General features: G+C 41.1%; 1 protein-coding gene across 1 annotated transcript in view; it reads right to left on the bottom strand.

Moving 5' to 3' along the window:
* Positions 1–22,246, bottom strand: part of KIAA1958 (KIAA1958 ortholog) — a 53,332-nt gene that overhangs the window by 12,478 nt on the left and 18,608 nt on the right. Inside the window, exon 2 of the mRNA XM_015653017.3 lies at positions 8,281–9,542. Coding sequence (XP_015508503.1) covers positions 8,281–9,430 — 1,150 coding nt within the window. The 5' untranslated portion in view covers positions 9,431–9,542. The remainder of the gene's footprint in view (positions 1–8,280; positions 9,543–22,246) is intronic.

The following is a 22,246-nucleotide window of genomic DNA, read 5'->3' as shown; positions in this document are numbered from 1 at the left end:
TGACCAGTCACAGTAGGAAAGCAGAGGCACATACCAGGGAAGAGAAATGAGTGTAAACAGAAAACCAAAACAAGCTATTCAAGGATCAGGGATGAACATCCTTATTTTTCACAGGCCTGATCTTAGGGTACATGTTTCCTGACTGAAATAATACAGCAATACAGCACATTCAACTGTTGCACTGGGGTGATGTGACCTGGGGTAGAATAGCTCAGAATACATTTCTTCCTTCTCTGAACAAAACAGAAAAACAGCTTTTTTCTTTCATTTTTCCCTTCCCAAGTACAAATCAGAAAGCAGTTTATTAAATATTATTAATCCATTGTTGTATGGTTTCAAGTTATGTTTATGTCATGAAGACCAATGAAGTTAATGAAAAGCTGTAACAGTGCAGTGTCACTGTGATAGTCACCCTCAGTTCAATAAACAGGAACACATGCAGAATTTCTCTGTGGTCATGTGCATTCACTGTTCAATTAAAGGAATTAGCAGGTATATATTTGAAGTAAGATGCAGCCAATGCACTTAATGATCAATGTATAATTAAGCAAAGTTTTAATAAGACAAAGTTTTCATCAGACTCAGCAAGGTCCTCTGCAGCATTTTTAAGAAGACATATAGAGGAAGCCCTGCCCCCACTCCCACCAGAGGCAGGATTCAGTGGGAACCTTGACCAGGGAATTGCTATGTCTAAAATATTGGTGTGATCAGCAGCATCCTTGCATTTTTAAAGGGCAGTATTGCTTAGCTCCAGACAAAGCTAGACTTATTTGGGAAATAAAAACACGGCTCTGCCCAACCATTCCACAGAGGCCATCAGCCCTCCAAGATGTTCAAAACAATCAGTGCTAAAAGCAGCTTTTCTGTGACCATTCTGTAGAGTGCTTCAACAAGAAAGAATCATAAGGGAAAGCAGGCATTACAGTTTCTCTCTCTTGAGGCTTTGATTTAATATCTTGTTTTAACACTTCCTGGAACGGGCATATGCTTCATTTAAGCATACTTTATCAAAGAAATATAGATTTCATCATGTTTCAGTGCTTCCAGGATCTCAATGTTTTAGCAAGCACTGCTCTGTGCTGTGCCAGCCATGATAAAATACCTAAAATATCATCATGCTTCTGTTTTCTTTTCTGGAAAAATTCAAACAAGGAATTCTGTATGATTTCTGCATTCCAAATTTTCATCTGGCCCTGTTTAGTGAAGCACCAGCCTCAAACAAAGTAGAAAATCACTCTCAGAAAGTGTCCTGATCTAAACCATCAAGCCCTGTGTTCTCTTTTTCTCCCACCATCCCATCTGAAATGCAAAAGTAAAGTGCGTGTCTGAAGCCTTTCCAGGGTCAGCATCTTTCTTGGCTCCTGTGCTGCATCTCCTCTGCAGATCCAAATCTGACTCTACCTAGTTTCTCTTTTCTTGAGGACTCACAAATCACAAGCTGAAAATAGTTCCAAAATTAAACAATTGCAAAGATCACACAAAGGAACAGATCTCTGATCAAAAGCACTACGTTAAATAATCTATTTCCTAAAATTAAAGTGATGTTCAGTACAGATGTGTCCCATTTTATTTGGTTTTTTCCTACATTTTCAGGACAGCTGGAATCAGCAGAGCCATTATTTCTTCTTTTATATATCAGTATCATAAAACAGAGCACTTCACACAAAACAGTTGCCTATTTAAGGACACCCTAGAGAAAGGGAGAACACAGCATCTCAATCATGCTGGTTTGCAAAAATGATTGTTTTCTACTTTTCACTTGTGCATCCTATTTTTTGCTTTTCTGAGTTTCATTTTAGTGTAATGGGGGGACAGGGTATGTTTCCAGGTCTGAAATGAACAGTGATGCTCCAGAACACAACCATTCATTGAAATGGGCAGTTTGTCCTCTGGTATGGCATACCATCTTCCTTAGTACTATTTGTGCTATGGCACTTTAAATGAAAAATATATATTAAAATGAAGAGTCAATAATTCTCAGGGATGCAATCCCTCTATTTAGAACCCCAGTGAATATTCTCAACTGTTTGTCAGCTTGAACTTGTGCTTTACAAAATTAATCCTCAAAAACTTCTGGGGTCTGGCTGCAATAGTCATGTCCCTCCTAGATGTAGGCAAATAACTTTCACAGAATGCATGGAAATGATCATTCTTTCACACTCCTCCATTACAGAGGATCAATAGACTTACACATCTTTTATTGCAGGAATTCAAGAGAAAGCCCTTCCACAAACATCTCCCACACAAATCTACTTTCAGAATGAAAACTCATGAATGGTTTACTCCAAGAAGTGTATACATCTGTATCTACACCTGTATCTATGTATCTCCAGTAATACTACTGCCAGGAGATGTCTCTTTTTGCTGCAGGTAGTTCCACACGGAGGAGGTCCATGCTAAAAAAAGGAAACAAGCCCTGACATTAAGGAAAGTAGCAACCTAATCTTTTGCATGCAGAGCTGTTGTGATAAACACGTAATATTTAGGACAAACTCTACATGACAAGTCCATTGGTGATTATACAGAAAGACTGGCATGGGCTTTCCAGGTTTGAAAGAAATTTTCACTAAAGAAAATACATGTGAAGTCATGAAAGTTAATAGGTACATTTCTTAAGCACAGTGAAAATCTAAAGATACTGTAATAATTTATCAGTTTTCATTTCTGTGTTCTCCTGCAAAAATTACTACCTTGATTAGTGCCTTCCATAGAAACAGCTTCATAAACAACTCTTGTATTAGAGTTGTTAGTACTATAGGTTCATTTCTGTTTTAAGAATGTTTTTGTCATGCAGTGCATCCAGATGATAAAAGCAATTATATGACTACTATGTGACTACAGCAAGGCTACACTTGTCCTCTTTGTGCTACTGTCCTGCTTTTAAATAGATCTTCCTTGTAGTATTGTAAAGATAACTAATCATTATCTGGACTTCTAGAATAAAGATGTCCAGCTAGACTTCAAGAATACAGCCCCCAAAACATTAGATTATAATTTAACAGCATTTGGATGCAGACAATTGAGAGTAAGAGTGGGCTGCCAAATCACTTCTGCAAGATCAAATGATGAATCAAGTCAATAGCTTCCTTTTTCTGATATTTAAAAGTATAAGGATGTAATTTTATTCTTCTAAATAAGCCAGGCCCTAGCAACTTAAAAAAGAAACAAAAGTGCTATATTTTTAGTGCATTTACTAGAGTGGCAATAGATACCAGTTATGGGACCTGAAGCGTCACCAGTGGACTCTGAACTCTTCAGTACAATACAAAGAGAAGAGACTGCCTCACCCCTACATACATTTTAGTGTTCACTTGACCACATTCAGCAGCATATGTCCCTGGAGACAGGCTTCAAGCAGCCACTTTAGCCAAAACTCATCCACCTTTGTATGTAAACTACAAATAGAGACTGATTAACAGTTATTTCAGTGTTCTTGGAAGAAGTTTATTTAAATAAGAGTTCTGTAACTTTCTTTTGACATGATTATATTTCTTGTGCTACTTTCATTCCTGGCATGGTTCCGCTGAGCTTGAAATAATGACAAGGATTGATTTTGCCTTTATGCTTTATAGACACCCCTAAAAAAGGCGTTATTTTTTCTTGTTTGCACTTCTTCGGATTGTGTGAGGCTGACACCTTTTTTTATACATAAACAGTGATTTAGAAGTTAGAGCTAAATCTAGTCAAAACTGTTAATTCATAAGGCGTGAAGAGACTCCTTTCACCTCGATGTTTTGTAATGTTTTGATGCTCATCCAACAGCTCCTAATCCAAGAATCTTATATGAGGATCTTGGTTCCCATTTAATTTAAACTCACACCATTGCAGAGAGAAAGAAGGGGGGAAGGGAGAGATTCTACTTCTGATTGCAGAGAAATACTTAAAATATTCCACTAAGAGCTCTATAACAACAAGTCCCAGATGCACTCCATTTTATGTTGGTCATGCTCAGACAGAGACTTATATGAACACCTGTAACCTACAGGGATGTGCACACTGAGAGCAGAGTAAGAGTCAACCCATGTTAGGTGCCAATTGTGAAAGGCTGCAATCCTGCTTACACTTTCCAGTTATGAGAGCACAGGAACAGAACTACATCTTTGCCTGACTTATAAGTCCAAACCAACTACCTGGCATTGATCTGTAATCCTGACATACCAGTTACAGAAAGTAAAAGAACTGAGAGGGTCTCAGAGCCAGGAAGGCTAAGCACTTCCCTCAGCACAGACCAGCATCCATTACACACAGCACATTCAAATACAGTTTCTGTTTGATAACCACAATGCCAGGACAGTGAGCATTGACTTCTGGCTATGAGAAGAGAGATGCTTGTGGACAAACTCTTTCTCTTCCAAACTCTGAAAATGCCTGTACATGTAAAACAAGGAGTCAGGTGAGTTCAGTGATGGATACACATGAAGGGACTGTGATGTTACATACAGAACGTAATCTGCCACTTCTCTGACAGAAGCAACAACCCCAGTCAATACATTTAGATGATTTTTTATTTTGCATCTCTACTTACAACTCTGCATTCTCCACAGTTTGTACACAGGGGTTGGATATCTTTTTTTTTTATCACAGGACTCTGTTCCTCAATTTATAGTGATGCACTAATGTTGAATCAGAAATGTCCTGCTGTACTGTCTTGTTAATACAAAACACATCTTCAGCTTCAGTATTCAAGTGGCAATTGAGTATTCTTCATAAATTCTTCAACAATTCTCTTTACAAAGTAAATCCTACAGCTCTCAAAATCAAAACTTGTATTCATTCAAAATAAGCTCTGTCCTTGTCTGAGCCACAGTCTCCCTCCACTGCCTTCTGCAATAACACCAGATTGTTTCCATTCCTGGTTTCAGACATCCAAATGTCACTAATTGCTCAAGGCTGCATGTAGTACAACATAAAGCATCATGTTTCTTACTCATCTTTTATCTCCATGATGTGATCTACCTTGCCTTTGCTGGTTCTTGAACATTAAAACCAGCCCAATTGTTAGCAGAAACATAGGACAAAAGAGGTGGTTTGAGAAGTAGAAATTGCAGAAATTCCCTGCTCTCCACCACCACAAAAATTCTCCTAACACATGCAGGTCCACTCAGTTTTTCCAGAATTAGAAAAAGGACTAAATAATACCTACATGCATTCTTAGAAGAAAAAGAAAAATTGAAGGTTTTGCTATTAGAAAGGCAGAGTAAAATCTGAAAACTCACAGATGAATGTCCACTTATTAGTGCTGAAATTTAACAAAAAGTAATTCAGTATATTCCACAGTGCTTAGATGGGCACCTAAATACAAAAATCAGTGTTAAACCTAACTGAATCTTCATCAGGATGCCACTTCTCTTTTGAGACATGAAAATATCTTTGCAAGGTCCCTGCTTACACATTCAGTTGCCACAGCTTAATCAAAGAGAGTAAATGAGAAAAAAAAAAAAAGGCACGTTTGAAAGAGAGACTAGGAGACTAGTCCAAGAGCTTCAAGTGGCTTAAACTGGCCTAAACTAACATATATCATCAGGATTTTTGATTTCATGGATAATCTCACTCAGACTTTCATGATCTATCAGATTACCAAGCATGGAAACTATCAGCTGTGTCTGGTAGAAATGCAAGGCTATGTCACTTCAGCTGAAGCTCAAGTAGTATTTCTTGCTGGTTAGATTGCAGCCTTTAATCATAGCTTAAATAAGGCCTGAGTTCAGTAGACCTTAGACCTTACACCATCAGTTCTAATGGGACCAGGAGCAAGCCTTCAGATATTGGAGGCAAGGCAGAATTTAAATCTCTGCTCACTTTCAACTAAACCTTTGTTTAGTCAAGCAGGCAGTCTGTAAATTAATAAAAGCTCTAGGCTTTTTGATAATTATATTATATTAGTTCCTGCATTTTTTTAACATCAGAATGTAAAAGATTCACATCTGTCTGTCTAGGACAGAAAAATTTTTACACAGGATAGATAAATATCCTCTTGTAGTTCAATATTGCTCAAATTTTATATCATGCACCACTTCCAGTACATCATTCTTTGTTAGGAGACAATCTAACAAAATCACTGTACATAGGCAACTACCCTAATCTAGTATTTAATCAAGCCTCCACATTTTTCCTGTAAGAATATACAAAAAATTCAATTTCCAACATTGCCCACCTTTTTACAACTTGAAGATTGAATAATGCCAGCACTTCTTTCCCAAAGGAGAAGGCTCTATGGAAATGGGGGACTTTACTCGCGTATCAAGTTTTAGTCAGATGTCAATCACTTTATCCTCATTAAAACACCACAACCTCTGAGTAAAATAATAGCATGTGACAACAACACTGTACCAGTCTGAGGAGAGGAACTGTGTAATGCTTTTTTGGAACAGCACAAGAAATTTAATCACTGAGAACATAATTTAATTTGGAATGGAATAATTCCATTTGAAATGGAACTTGGACAGCACTCTGAGAACCCCTTCACTGTCTATGCAAAAAGCACTTTGAGATTCTGTGGGTTGATTTAGGCAGTTGGTGTAATCCACATACAATCCCACTTGCCCTCAGAGTGAGAAACTAGACATGGACCACTCCTGTTTTTGAAACTATATAAATGTGAAAATGCTGTGCTGCGTCCATTCCTATAAGGTTTAACCCTGCGCAGTAACAACTGCTGACCTTGTCAGGCTTCTGAGGACCTGGCAAAAACAGTTGGAAGGAGCTTGGATTTTTTTAATAGATCTGTTGAAAAAGTCTTCCATATAACACACACCTAACGTGGAAACATTCTGCTTAGGTTTGTCTCCCATTGTCCCAGACTGCAAGTTTGAGACTGAGCAAGTTGCAGAGGCAGGTTGGTAGAATACAGGTCTACATATAGCAGTGATAGGTTACAAACTGAGGAAGGCAGAATAAGTACATTTAACACATAGTTTGGGTTGACTGCCATCAGATATCCCACGCTTCTCATATTTAGCAGAGCAGAGCTGGTTATAAACCAGATGGAGTCTTGCAAGGGAATTTCCACGAGGAATGTTACATGACAGGACTACTGCAAAATAACATCTCAGAGATGAAGTCATGCAAGAAATGGGTCCCAAAGAAGAAATTCTTTTGTTGTAACTAACACAATTATCATATTTTCAAATTTCTAATGCTTTGTAGGGCTTTTCTTAATAAATTTTCTTAATAAAACTGTGTATTTAACTTTGTCTGTTTTTTTAACTGGCTAGAAGAACAGGCTCTTGCCAGTTGATAGATTTACTAGTGTTCAACCAGATTTCAGGATGTTGAAGTTAAAATAATGGGTTTTAGCTCTTACAGTACCCACCACAGGAGCTGCATATAGGCAGTTTTTGCCCTTTCACTGTTTGTTTGTATTCTGCCTGACCAGGTAATCCAAGGCTGAATCGGCAAGGGAGTAGATGGAGAACTTGCTCTTGCCTCATCTCCTCCTGGGATGGCACCACTACAGAAGAAGTTGGAAAAGTGAGAATTGTCTGTTCTCAGGTCCAGAGGGAGCTGACAAGTCTGCTCAATAAACAGATTTCCACCTCCTTTTGAAGACCTGTGGCTAGCAGTTATTCTGCACATGGGATAATCACTCAGCATAAGTCAGCTGGTTTAACATGTTCTTTATACAGTAATGTTGATCTGTTCGTGCCAATTCTATGTGCTTTGGCAGGAGATGAGAAAAATTATGGACATGGTATATGAGAACTTTCACTGGGAAAATGGGAAAAAAATAATTTTATCATGGTTTGAAGTTTTAGCAATTTCATGGTTAAAGTTGTACTTATATTTCTTGTGTCCACAGACTGCTCTGATTTACAGGTAAAGATTTACAGAAGCAACAATCTCTCTGCTGGTACTCTCCTTTTGCCTTTCCAGATCCGACAGTACTCATCTGACACAGAAAAGGCAACACCAAACTCCCCAGCTCTAGGCTGCACTGGCTGAGACCGCTTCTCTCTGGTTCATCAAGAAAGTGCATGGCCCAGTTCATGTCCTCCCTGACCCATGCACACAGCAAGGTCACTGCATGCTCTCTTCCATGACACAGCTGTACCCAAAATGGACCTTAAAAACCACTTTGCCTATGGCTGCAGTACACTTTCTCATGTGTATTTAGCTGAGATTTTCTGAATCCTCTCAGGTGACTTCTATACCTACTGACTTACGTGCCAGCAGGACCCTGATGCAATACAGCACATACGCCCTGGCTGTACCCTCACTGAATCAGGTCTGGGGGCCACCCCCAAAATGCCACCACCCCTCCACTCCCGCCCAGTGTCCTACCTGGCATCAGCTGCGCCGCTGCCTCAGGGGTGGTGGTGGGAGCGGCGTGGGGCTGCTGCTGGCTGGAGCTGACCTCAGGCTCGGCGCTCACCGAGGGCGAGCCAGCCACCTCACTACCCGGGGCCAGCTGTGGGATGGACGGGAGGGTCTCCTCAGCAGCGGGTGGCTCTTCCTGACCAGGCAGCTGCAAGGCTGAGAGGGGGATGCTGATGGGTTTCCCAGCGGTGGTGATGGCGTTGGAGCTGCTGGCTGGCACCTGCAGGGCAGCCACAGGGCCACCGCCTGCCCCCCGTGCCGGGGAGGCCAGGGGTCCCCGGGGTGGCCGCTGCGTGGCCATGCGGGGCGGGCCAGGCGGGGAGGCGCAGGGGCGCTGCGGGTCGGGGTCAGGGCCTGCGGCCGGCTGGGACACGGTCCTGGTGGGTCCCAGACAGGAGGGCCCAGCCGCGGGCTGTGGCTTGGGCTTGGACATCTGCGTCAGGGCCAGGGCCGGCCCATCGGCGCCGGCCGTCAGCTCCGCGTTGGCCACTATATAGTAGTCCTCAGGGAGCTCCTGCTTGATCTTCTTGAGGAGCACATCACCACCACCCTCATCGACAGACTGCGCCTGGGCCTGGGCAGCGGCAGCCGGCCGCTTGCGGGGGCCGGTAGGAGCCCGGTGTGGGTGTGGCTCGAAGTCACTGTCGTCGTCGGTGACAGAGGACTCACAGACCATGTCGAAGAGGGTGGCCTCATCCTCATACTCCTCCACAGGCTCACCCAGCTCTGACGGCTCACTGCAGTAGGAGAAGTCGCAGGAGTCACGAGTGCGGGTGCAGTCCAGCTTGGCCTTCCCTGGCCGGCCTGGGTAGCGCTCCAGGGGGCTGGCCTGGGCCTCTGATGGCACCCCCAGCATGCTGGGGCTGTCTGAGTTGAAGCTGCGGCTGTCCTGGAAGCAGACACGCTCCTGGGAGCCGGCCCGGCAAGTGGCGGCCAGGGGCCAGTGGTAGGCATGGCCAGCACTACAGCCCCACATGGCTGTCAGGTTGCCATGGGCCCCCTCAGAAAGCAGGTGCTTGAGGTTGGGGATGAGGCTGCAGATGGTCCCATGGCTGTGGGCCCAGCTCACCAGCTTGGAGAGATTTTCGGAGGAGGTGTGAAGGCAGTCCTCCATGGTACAGGATCAACAGCGCCTGGCCCCTGGGAAGTCAGCTGAAGACACGGTTCAGATCACAGGATCCTGGCACTGATGGTTGTGTGTTGCCAAGCTCATATTTACCTCTCACCTGCAGAGAGACAGAGCAAAACCCCACTCTTCAGCACTCCCAAAGCATGACCACATTTGCATGGGAAAATTAAACTTCCGTACACTCAGCTAAACCCATTTTACTCTTACCTCATGCCCTTCAAAACATGTCTCAAAACTACACCTGATTTTAAGCAGCCTCATTCCTCATTCTCAGAACATCTCCGCAATACACAGCTAAAGAGAACACTCTTTTACAAACAAGGCAATTCAGTATCAGTGGCAAAATGATTAGAAGCTTAAATTTCTGACAAAATATAAAAGCAGCCCAAAAGATGGTGATTGTGTGTTCATACCTAGGAAATGAAAATGAAACAAAATCTTAAAACATACTATTAATCTGGAACACCAGGGTGGCAATCAAGCACTAGCTTTTACTGGATCTGAAGAAACTGTGAAGTTTTACATAATTTATGCACATTTCTCAACTGAATAAAGTATCTCCTTTTCAACTGAATTTAAGAGGTATCAAAAGGAAGGCTTGAAACTTGAATTTTCAATACAAGGAATAAGGAAACAAGCTCATCTTTCATTGTTCTATACTGATAGTCATCAGGTGCTCAAAGGCTTAAGTGACTCTTAAAGGACCTGCAGGACTTAAGCCATAAACTTCCTTTGACACTTGACATTTTGCTTTTTTTCTTTCATACTGTCTGTTTTCCAACACCTAAATCATGATTCAGTTCAAGAAAACTTTTGCTATTTCCACCAAAAGTATTTAGAAATTTGCAGTACAAGATGACAGCAAAGTATGCGTGTCTCTTTGTGTACACCTAATGACAGAGAAGTCCTCTCCAATGACAGCTGGAGGGACAGCTGAAGTATCCATGAACTTCTCATTTCTGCAGGTCTGTTTGGAGGCTTTCCCTAAGCCTCTCTCTGCTGTGCTTTGTGAACATGAACTGCAAGTCTTGGAATTCCTGTTCTCATTTCAGTTTTGTTTTCATATAGGCAGGAAAGCCCATTACATTTTTCCCACATGAAATGCAGTATTCATGGCAATGTTACACCTACTTTTACTACTTCTCCTCTTCTAAGCATGCTTCAAGCATTTCAGATGCAAAATGAATTGCATCAAGGCTCAAAAAGACAGCCACACGGTGGCTAAGTGCCCCTGGGGAATGTTTTCCCTAAAATCAACACAAATTACTACCTGCCTACCTAGCTGCTCCTCAGCATCACCTGTCGCCAGTTACCTGCAGTGTGTTTGTTCTGTGCCAAGGGAGGTGAGGAGCCTGTATTTCAATGATTTTGCAGCTTGCACATCCCTGCCCACCCACTCCCATTCACCAGGGTTGGTCTGCGGAAACCAAAACTGGAAATAAAATAGGCAAGTACTGCCTATGATTTTCCTCACAAGGCTCCTCCTGGGTTTTTCCACCCACCTACTCTGAGTCTTTGGTGAGGTCAAGAATGGAGCCAGCATCGGAATTTCTATAAACTTTGCAGATTTCTAGGTATTTTTTCAACATCTTTGAAATTAAGCATGGAAGGAAAAAGCACATCATTAGGAATAAAATTGTGTAAAATTCAAGCTTGTTTTTGCAGTAGCTCAAGCCAGAGTGCATGCACAGAGAACAGCTGCAATACCTTGAGTTCCAGCCCACATGCAAACAGATATCTCAGAGCATCACCTGCAACACAATGTCTCCTTGCATGGAGTACACGGAGTGCATCTATTAAGTATAATAAATGCAGAAGGTCCCCAATTTGCAAGTCTTTCAGGCACTGGAGAAGACCTTCTTTTTCAAACATACAACTTTTAAATATCTAAAATGTCTTTTTTGTTATATTTTGTTATTTTTTTAAAAGCTTTTAAAAATCACTCTTAACAGGTGTCAAAACCCTGAGGCATCCATATTTCTCCTAAGAGATATATTCAAAGATATGTACTGACAACGTACCCTGCCACAGCAGAAACACTAAAACACAGGAAGAGGAGCACCATACTCATAGCATGGCAAAGAAGACAATCTGGAAAATGAACAGGGGAAAGGAGGGAGAGCTAAAGTCAGCAATACAAGAAGAAGCTGCATCTGTGTAAGCCTTGTGCGGTATCACGGAGCTGCTCAGTTGCCACACAACCAGGACTGTGTCTTGGGAAGACAGAAAGCCTCTTTGGCTGAAGAACCGCTTTTCCCTTAGGGAAATGAGATAAGATCTGCCACAGTCTGACTGTCATGGCCAAGATTGTTTGTGCAGTTACTCAGAAGCACTGTGTCTTCATTTTGCCAACTGCAACAGAAGTTGCCAATGGCACTTTGGCAGGGAGGGAGGGACTCATGCTGTAGAAAGCACAGAAAATGCATTATTATGTCCCCAGTTTTCTGAAGAGTACCTTGTCTGCTCAGTGAGACAGCAAGATCCTGGCTGACAGTCTGCTCTTGCTTTCTAAATCACATTTTAGAGATTATGTAAGTTCTTCATTCAGTCTGGCAAGATCTGATAAGATGACTCATGCTTAATAGTCTGATAACATGATAGCTTTGAAATCATACAGTAACTAGCAAAAACATGAGGTAGCTTCTCATGAAATCAGATCATGAGGTGATCTACACTGTATTTTAACTGCATTACAGAAGGCTTAATCTTCCACAGCACTTTTCTGCAGCTCAGAGCCTACAAATATCTAATTCAGAGTGAAGCATGTCTGGGTGCTGGAAATTCACTGCAGCTATCGAGACCCTCAAGAAAGAGTCGAATTTTAAGGTTTTTTTTAGATTTTACAACCTCACTTACAACGTACCACCATTATTACTAATGTGGGCAGAATGTGTGCTGTGCAAGAAGCTATTGCAAAACCATGCCTTAAGATCTGTTAATGCCATTTGATTTGGGGAAGGCAGTATTTTCTCTGTCCAGAATCAGAGTTTTGCCACTGTACATCCGTTTGATGACCAAAGGGCAATGAAAAATAGCAACATTTAAAGAGTAGTCCTTCTTCATGTTTTAAGTTGGGACATGGCTTAGCTACTTTAATGCAGAAAAAATTCTTCCTGATTTTGCACAGAACAGTAGCAAGAGGCTCTATGTTATGATGCAGAGGAGATGAGCCAGACAAGTCCCAGGAGCAATAAAAATTGGTAGCAGTCTACCATGAACCCTTTCCTTTACTGCATGAAAAGAATGAACAAACTCCACCGGGGAGCAGAGATCTGGCTACCTCAACCACATTTTCTATTTTGGCTCCTTGCACATGAAAGTGATAAAGGGGAGTTTTGGTTAGGAACTTATGGAAGATTCCTCAGGACTAAAAGCACCTTCTGTGATATGGCTCCCTCAGAAAGCAGGCACCAGAGGTGAGGATGCATTGAAGGAACAGAAAACAAAAATGTGGGGTGATACACAGGTGTAGAGTGGTGGGAAGTGGGTGTCCTCCAGCAGTGTCTGTACACTGGAACACAAATTTGGCAGACCAACAGCTCAGGGAGGCTGATGGGTGCATTTTGCTGTAAAGAAGGAAAAAAAAAATCTTGTTGGAATTTTGTTCTCACAGAACTCCAGGTAGTTAGCAATGGATTGCCTTCCCAGGGTAATCTTAGGTAAATTGATTCACACTAACTTGCATCACACATATCTATGTTTAAAATTCTATTACCATTACTGATTATTAGTACTTCCTTGCTGATTTTTTTCAAGGGAATAATATACCCATAACTACATTAACAGTCCTCTTGGAACATGATGCTAAGGGTGATACTACTGAAAATTTTCTTAAAGTTCAAGATTCTCAAGTAAGAATACAATGCAATATTTACTTCTGTTAATAATAAAAAAATAATTGTTCTAATCAGACAGTTGTATAAAAACTAAAACCTGAATCCTAAAACATTAAAAGACAGGTGTAAAAAAATCTGCATTTTACATAGCATGGATTTCAAACTGATCTTACAGCAGATGAAACCTGACTTTTATGTGTTTTTTAAGGAGAAACAGTGTTTTAGCAGCTTCTACATTAAAAAAATGTGAAAGCAGTTGAGCTCTGCTTTCTCATACTTGCAAAAGAAGCTCAGAATATTTTAAATCCTCTGTGTTTTTAGTCTCTCCACCCTGTACAAACCTACTAGGCTATTACTCCATCACCATCTGAAGGGGAAGCATTGCTTCATTTTTTTAAAGACCTACTTTTCCATACTTAAAAGCACTGTGTATTAAAGGTTTGTCCACCACTGTTTAAGTTTCTAATTCAAGATTTTAGCTAATGGACAACACTAGGGCTTATCTTATTACTAGAATTTCTTAAGCCAAATGCTTAGCATTGGTAAATGACTGAGGTCAATAACAGCAGAAATCCAAGTGTAAATTCACCCACAAAAGCAGAGTAGTACTGAAGTCCCCACAAAGGCCTGCTGCAGTCCCACAGGCCCTACTAGCCATCAATCCAGAATCACCTGTATATTTCTCTTTCATAAAGTAAGATGCTGAAGTAAACTCAGCAGGAGCTGCAGCCCCACCCACACAACAGAGCACCCAAAATCACACCAATGCTAATCACCTTCTCTGCTATCTCGTGAGGGGACTCCTGCTAACAGTGGAGTTAAAGTTCAGCCTCTTTGCCCCAGTGTTTTGATTTCTTCACTTATATTGCTAAGAAGGTCATCAAGATGACAAAGGACCAGAACAGACAACAAAAACAGACCAGCAAACTGGAAGGAATGGGAATAGGTTGGGTGCATTTTCTCTGATTTTTGATTTCTGGCATACAAAACTTCCATGTTAACTCAAATATTGAATTTACTTTCTGCTTGATAAAAAGGCTGAAATGAAGCAAGAAGAAGGAAAGAGACAAAGAGAAAGAAAGCAAGCAGAAAACAATGGCATCTTATAGGCAAGATATGAATCAACTCGTTCACCATGTGAGAAAGGGGTTGACTTCCACCTCTGATACAAACTTGCATATGGCTCCTTTTACTTAGGAAGGCCTGTTTTTAATTGAGTGTCTCTTCAGGAAACAAGAGGGCATATATTACGGATGAAAGGATCACAAATCCTGGCAAGCTCTGCAAGCCTGTGAGGTAGTTTGGCAATGTCGTGTATTCTTAAGCTAGTGAGTAATTTCTCCAGCTATGCTCATTTGTAACTTCACACAGTCTCTGGATGATGTCTTCAAGGGAAAAAGAACCTCTCACCTCAACAAAATCACTGTTTTCAACTTATGTAAGCTTATGCTGTTTGTCTGTGATTTTAGCTCTGTAAGAAATCATTTAGAAATAAATAGGGATACACAGTAGGAACAAAACAAAACCTTCATGCTAATTTTCCACCTCCACAATTCTAGGATCCCAAATTTTACATAAATTCAGTCATTTACATGTAGCAAGTGCCTTCCCCCTTCATGTCTCAGAGGTTTTGTGCTTATATTTTGGGTTTTCTGAAATCAGTAGCAGCTCTGCTGCTGAGTAAGCAGGCTTTACTTTCAATGAACCACAATTACAATTCCTATCAATAACAAGCAGCACCAAGAATGCTTTCCTGAGAGAGGGGCTCAGAGGGGAGTAGGAATAAAAAAATAATGCATTTGTTTCTGGACAAGTAATGCACTACTCCATTCAGAAAAATGTCATGGTTGTCTATCACATTTTCTCCACAACACTGCAGCTCCTTCTAAGTTCATGGTTAGTCTTCAGGATGCTTTCCTTGCCAAGTGTGGCACGCCTTCAGCTGCAGCTGTCATCACAAGCCAGAGCAAAGCAGCAAAACCTGTTTGCTGGAGAAACTCCTTCAGCTGGCTGGGACAGCTTTTGTGGGTTTCCTCACCTTTTCATGTGGAAGACTATTATCAGCATTAAGAGCCTCCCAAGGGCCTGCCTCATTCACAAAGTAAAACGATTCATCCATTGACAGCAGAGTTGACTAAATAACAGTGTGGGGGCTCAATCCTTGATCTGAATGTAATGCTACAGGCACCACTGCTTCTATTTTTGTAATCTTTTTCCCCAGCACCTACTAAACAGGATCTACATGAGCCCTGCTCTTGGACAATGTGGCTGAAGGGTCACAGAGACACAAAAAGAGCACCAAAGGAGAAGCAGGTGAAAAGGGACCAGAACAGATGGTGCAAGAAACCTGATCAATCTTACCAAGGTCTTGTACGTAAGAACTTCTCCTATTACTTACATGCCAAAGTCTTAATTAAGCTTCCTGAGACTGACGTATTTGTCAGTCTTTTTTCACCAGCCCATTGTGATTCTTTTGATAACTCCACAGATATGTTAAATCCTTATCATGAATCCCTGACCAAGCCACCCACCCCCTGTGTTGGTGCTTCCCTGTCCTGAATTCCTGTCCTCAGGAACATAGGCCTGATTTGGTTGTTCTCATTTGCAGGGTGTAGGATCATCAGAGAATGGCACAGAAATGTACAGGACTACTTCTTGCTGAGAAAGGTTCTTCCTTCCAAGAACCATGTCTGAAAGAGAAGTGATCTTTCTACAGTTCATTAATGTATCTGTAAAGTTGCTGAGTACCTCCAGCTCCAGAGAAGTCAAATAACTTAGCAGTGCTATGCTTCATCTCTTTTACCCTGTGTCTTCTTTATGCATTCCATAAAGGACATATTCTGCCATGCTCTTCACAGAAGCGCTGTAGCACTAATGTAGTCCTGTAAAATATCAACAGTCCACACTACTTACAACTGAGCAGTGTACAGCTGAAAGCAGGAAATATTTTAGGATTTTGAAAGCACCAAATCCTGCTTGTTCAATTCAGTGTTTAGCAGGTGCACCCCTGAAACTTTCTCTCAAAGCCTCAATGAAACATATCTGATTTTGTTAACAAAGATACTTCTCACTGTGATCGGCAACAAAGACCTGAGAGACAACATGGACTCTGTGGCCTAGCTTAAAAAAACATTGTTCCTTCAGACTGACAAATGAAAGCAAGTTTTAGGACTAGCTGTTCTGTAGACTTACACACTGTTAACTGTCCAGTGACTATTATGTACCCCTGGATTAGTGAGCAGAGAAAAGTGTGGCAAGAGCAAACATTTTCAGTTGTACTCATGTCTTTCTCCGCTAGCAGCAATGGAAATGATGAAGCAAGAATGATGATCAGTGCAAAATCCATCCTGGATTTCCAAGTACTTGGAAAACTGTGTAACTGTGATGTGCATGAATTTGGTTCTACCTTTCACCTAGATTATAATGGGTCTGGCACTGAACTTTTGCACATCTTCAAACAAAATCCATCCTTTTCATAAAGTATCTTTCTTTCAACAGCAAAGGCAAAATGCATGTTTCCACCTCTAACGTTTTTACTGTTGCACTCTTCCTCATTCCTTGAGTACAGGTAGGAACACTGTTGCACAGAAAGAAACAGTTGTGGTGCAGCCAAGTTATCTGCCATCAAATTTGCTTAGCAAAGCTTAATATCCACTGAGTGCAGTAGCCATTGAACCAAGTCCAAAATATCTTTTCTGTGAGGTTGGACTTGCAAGGAATAATGTCACTGCAGCTACTTCCTTTTGGATGAATTTTGGATGAATTTTGGACAGGCTAGATAGATAGGCAGGCTGAGGCCAATTGTATAACGTTCAGCTAGACCAAGTGCTGAGTCCTGTACTTTGGCCACAACAAACCCATATAGTGCTACAGGCTGGGGGCAGGATAGCTGGAAAGCTGCCCAGCAGAGAAGGATCCAAGGATACTGGTTGACAGCAGCTGAACATGAGGCAGAATATGCCCAGGTGGCTGAGAAGGACAATGGCATCCTGGCCTGTATCAGCAATATACAGGCCAGAAAGAGCACATGCCAGCAGGGCAGAGATTATCCCTCCATACTTGGCACTGGTGAGTGCTGTGTTCAGTTTTGGGTCCCTCACTACAAGGAAGACACTGAGGCACTGAAGTGTGTCCAAAGAAGGGCAAAGAAGCAGGGGAAGGGTCTGAAGCACAGGTCTGATGAGAATCAGCTGAGGGAGCTGGGGCTGTTTTAACTTGGAGAACAGGAGGCCCAGGGGAGACCTTATCACTACAACTCCACAACTCTGAAAGGAGGTGCCAGATGTGTTTAGTCTCTTCTTCCAGACAATTAGCGAAAAAATAAGAGAATATAGCCTCAAGGAAGTTCAGGTTGGACATTAAGAATTTCTTCACAGAAAGGGGGATTAAACATTGGAATGAGCTGTCCTGGGAAGTGATGGAGTCACCATCCCTGGAGGTGTTTAAGAAAAGATTTTATGTGGCACTTGGTGCCACAAGTATTGTACTTGATGGTATCAGAGATCTTTTTCAAACTAACTGATTCTGTGATTCTGTAATTTTGATTTCTGTTTCTTGAAAAGCCTAAACTCATGAAATATGCCTCTACACTCACATAATTATTTAATTATTGTTTTTGATAACATTTTTTACCTCAGACACCAGTACTTGATCCCTTCAGTACTTCAGATTCTCTTGCTTTGAGTTCACATTTGTCTACTAAAATATAAAAATCAAAAAATAAGACCCCTTTTTCCATTTTTCTCAATCCAATATCTCTTATAAGTGCTAGAAATTCTTGCCTCCACTTTTAATGACTCCAGCCTGTGTTTTATACAGAGCTGGCACTATCAGAGCAAGCTGAGCAGGGTACTGAAGTGATAACAGCAACACAACTTTCCAGAGGAAAAAAAATGGTGCTGGTTTTTCCTTTTCCAGAAGTGAGTCTTGCAATAACCAAGCAGGGACTGTCAGATACACCAATACACAATGCAAAGATTCTGGGGTAAAATCTGCTCTGGGAAGAGGCAAAAAATGATAGTGACAGGGAACTCTGCATCCAGTCAACACCTTAATAGTTAAACAGCTCAGCTGCAGCTGAGCTGAGCACTAGGGCGAAAACCTGATATTCACAATGCCTCCACGAGCTTTGCCAATATGAGTGTCAAAGGCAATATGTGATGCCTTTGATCCTAAATGGGATGGTGACAACAATGTACATTGCCACACCATGCAGCCAGTGCTACAACACACAGGAGTACTTGAGAAGATGCCTGTGCATCAGGATTAGCAAAACATAGCAGGGAGTTTTACTGTAGTCTCAAGTCAATCTTGGTCATCTCTCATATTTTATTACCTATGTACTCAGCAAAGACGTTTTTAAAGAAAGAGTACATCTTCTGAGAAAGCATTTCTGAAAAGTATATCAACAATAAGATTTTAAGGTCCTGAGCACTTGAAAAAAATAGTCTGTATTTTACTGAAGTTACCAGGAAGCTTATCTATCACGGATTGGTTATTTTGTGTTGTTTATTAAAATTTGTTCCAAAATTTTATCTGCCTTCACACCATTTCTCATGGTGACCTAAGACTAAAACTGCATCATATCATAGACACTAGGATTTGTCTCAGCTTGCAGTTCACAATCATTCTTTAATGGAGAAATTGCACCCCATGTTTGGAAAATGTTTGAAATATATAATTTCCTGAGTTTACAACAAAGCGTGTGTGTACCCTACCTAAGTTTCAAATTACAGTGAGAAGAATCAACCACACACAGCCCGAAGGCAAGATGTTTTCCCTGGCTCTTCATTTTCCTAGAAATTATATTAAGAGAAAGTCTGCACTTGATTTACTGAAAACAAAACAGGAATATTAACACTGACTTGCACAAAAATTATGAAAACCATACTCCCCCATCTTCTTAGAGGGAAACCAAAGCCTTCAGTTCCAGCCCAAACAACTTAACTATTCCATGCTATTTCTCACAAGGAAATGCAAGCAGCTTCTGTGGATGAAAGGTTTTACTGCGCCAGATTTTGATTTGTAATTTTTATTTGTAGAATTTCTTTTATTTCAGAGTTTTTCCAAACCAATTGAAAACTGGCATAGTGCTACTGTAGTAATACTGAAAATATGCATTACTTGGCTAAAAAGTACAAGTGAAATGACATTAATAACCACCTATGAAAAACTGAGGTTATTTCCTACAGAAATTAGAAAAATTGTAGAAACTCAGCATTTCTGTGTAGGGATGAAACTTCACTTCTTTACTAGAATTTAAGGGTTTAGGTTTTTCTTTTTAAAAAAAAAAAAAATTACTTTTTACAGAAGTAGCTTTGGATGTTAAAGAATTCTCCAAGGACTTAATTCTTGGCAAGAAAAACATTCTGAACTTCTTTACAGTGTGCTTTTGAAGTATCAACAATTATTGTTATCATCGAACTATTGGCATCACTCTGAGGTCCTGTCCTGCAGCTGCTTTTTAAAATCTTTAAAAAAAAACAAAAACCCAGTCTCAGAGAAAAGAGTTGTTCTTGGCAAACAATTTTGAAAAAACACAAAAAACTTAAAGATAGTAGATTATTCCATGAATAGGCTCGTATCCAACTGTGCATAACAGATCATATGCAACTGAGTCCCTAATAGAAGTTCCTAGACCTGACTTTGACATGATGTAGGAAAACCAGTGATATAAAAGCTGCCCTAGAAATGAGCTAGTAAGGATTTGCATTCAGATGTAAGTCAGATAAAAATACAGGGTAACATCTTGTAGCTGACAGCCAGAGGACAAAAAGATTAGAAATGCTTCACTCAGCTATGTACCAAGTTTCCTTTTATCCCTAGAAACATATCTAGCTATGTGCCTCTAACATAATATCACTGATCAACTGAGATTAAAATGAAAATTAAAACAATTAAAAAGTGATTATATTTTAAGATTACTGAGACAAGTTCCCTGAAAGTACACAGATATCAATGCCTCATGATCTGTACTCACATACAGGTGAGGGGTTGGAAGAAATCCCACAGGACAAGCAGCCTGGCCTACTATTCTCTTGATGGAGAAGATGAGGAATAGGACACGCAATGATCTTAGAGGCTGAGCCTACCCAGACCAGTCTGCATGCCACCAGGAAAACTTGCAGGTCTGAGTTCAGCGGGGCTGGAACTATGAAGGCTTCAACAGCTGTACAAGTATAGCCCTTTGACATTGGCTGGCTCAGGCAACCCAGGCCTCAGTTCTTAGAAGCATTTATGTAATCACAAGCACTGAATGGGGTCTTCACAGGTCTATGTAAACTAAACAGCTATAAAACCTGACTCTGAGAATCTGAAAACCTGACAAAGCTCTAAGTAGGTGTCTTGCTTTGAAAAGATGGGTATCTGCTAAGGAAGGCAGGAGCCTCCCTTGAAATGGAAAATACAAACCCCCTCCCTGTGAATTATTATAATTTTGAAATTAGGGGGCTCTCAAGCAAAAATATGCGAGGAATAACAGTTCTTTACTAGTATGTATAAATAAGAAAAAACAACCCTACAACTTAAAAGGAAAATTTAAATAAAATGCAGTAGTACTAAAACCAGTAACAGAGCCAGAATACATTCTAACACCCTGTTGGTCAGGGTGTTGGTAGCAGTCTGATTAAATGGTGGCTGCAGTCCTCCTGGAGTGATAGATGTGGTTCTGTTGAAGCAGTGATCCTGTAGAAGGGTGTAGTTAACCTCTGAAGCTGCTGTGGTGATGTGGAACAGTCTGGTCTTCCTCTGGGAATCCAGTGAAAAAGGCTGACTATACTGTTCTAAATCTCAGATTATATCCAGGTAGGAATGCTTGGCTCCTCCCCCTGGGTGGAGCATCTCACAATGTAATTTTATCAGCCATGCAGTGACACTCAATGGCCCAGTAACAGAAGATTTCCCCCTGGAGGGAGGGTGGGTTGTGGAAGAGATAAAGAACACTGCCCCACCTGGTTTTAACAGCTAGCCCATTAACAGAAGATAACTCCCCCTGGAGTTATGAGGGATGGGTCATGGAAGAGATAAAGACTGTTGGTTTCAACAGATGGTAATAGAATACATACTTTTGGTTACATCTTGCATTGCAACCTAAGACACTAGGCAAGTACTGGAGCTTTGGCCAAAAAAACTAAATGCACGTTCTCAAGCAAGCACAGTTCTTATTAATATCAGTGCAGGATTTGGCATGTCAAACATGTAGCTATAAGGAAAGGTGCATAATTAAGAAGGGGAAGCTCCAGAATATTCAACTGGCATGCAAAAGACTTTAGAAGAAGAGCTCTACCTGCTATGGAGGACTCAAGTCTTACAAACTCTCATTTATTTCCTCTTAGAGATTCAAAACCTGAACTGTAGCCTTTGGACAACTGAAATTCAAAACAATGTGCTACATACACTGCTGAATGTTTGGCAAAGTCAGTGAAAACAAGACTGAGTAAATCACAGGACCAGTTAAGTGGAAGCAGGTGTGTAAGAAAAAACATGGATATATTGGATATATTGTTACATAGTTGCATCACATCTCTTCATTATCCTGTGGATGCCCCATTCCTGGAAGTGTTCAAGGCCAAGTGGGATGGGACTCTGAGTAACCTGATCTAGTGAGTGGCATCCCTGTCCATGGCAGAGGGGGTTGGAACTAGATCTTTAAGTCCCTTCTATGATTTTGTGATTTATTAAAGTCTGTTCTTGTTATGCTTTATTAGTACTGGACTTATTGCACAAAAATAGATGAGGAAATTCCTTCCAAAATTACCCATTTCTGTTCATACTGTTTCATTTCATTAGAGTGAGATATGGCCCTAGACAAAATGCATGCTAGTATAAACAACTAAATGCATCCTGACCAACTTCTTAGTCTCCAGAAAGATAATTAAAAAAAATATCAAACCTATAATTTTTTGGTGTGATCCTCTCCTCTCCTCTCCTCTCCTCTCCTCTCCTCTCCTCTCCTCTCCTCTCCTCT

This window comes from Parus major, chromosome Z (genome assembly GCF_001522545.3).
Source record: "Parus major isolate Abel chromosome Z, Parus_major1.1, whole genome shotgun sequence".
Lineage (NCBI taxonomy): Eukaryota > Metazoa > Chordata > Aves > Passeriformes > Paridae > Parus > Parus major.
The sequence above is the reverse complement of the archived record's forward strand: the minus strand, read 5'-3'. Positions and strand labels throughout refer to the sequence as shown.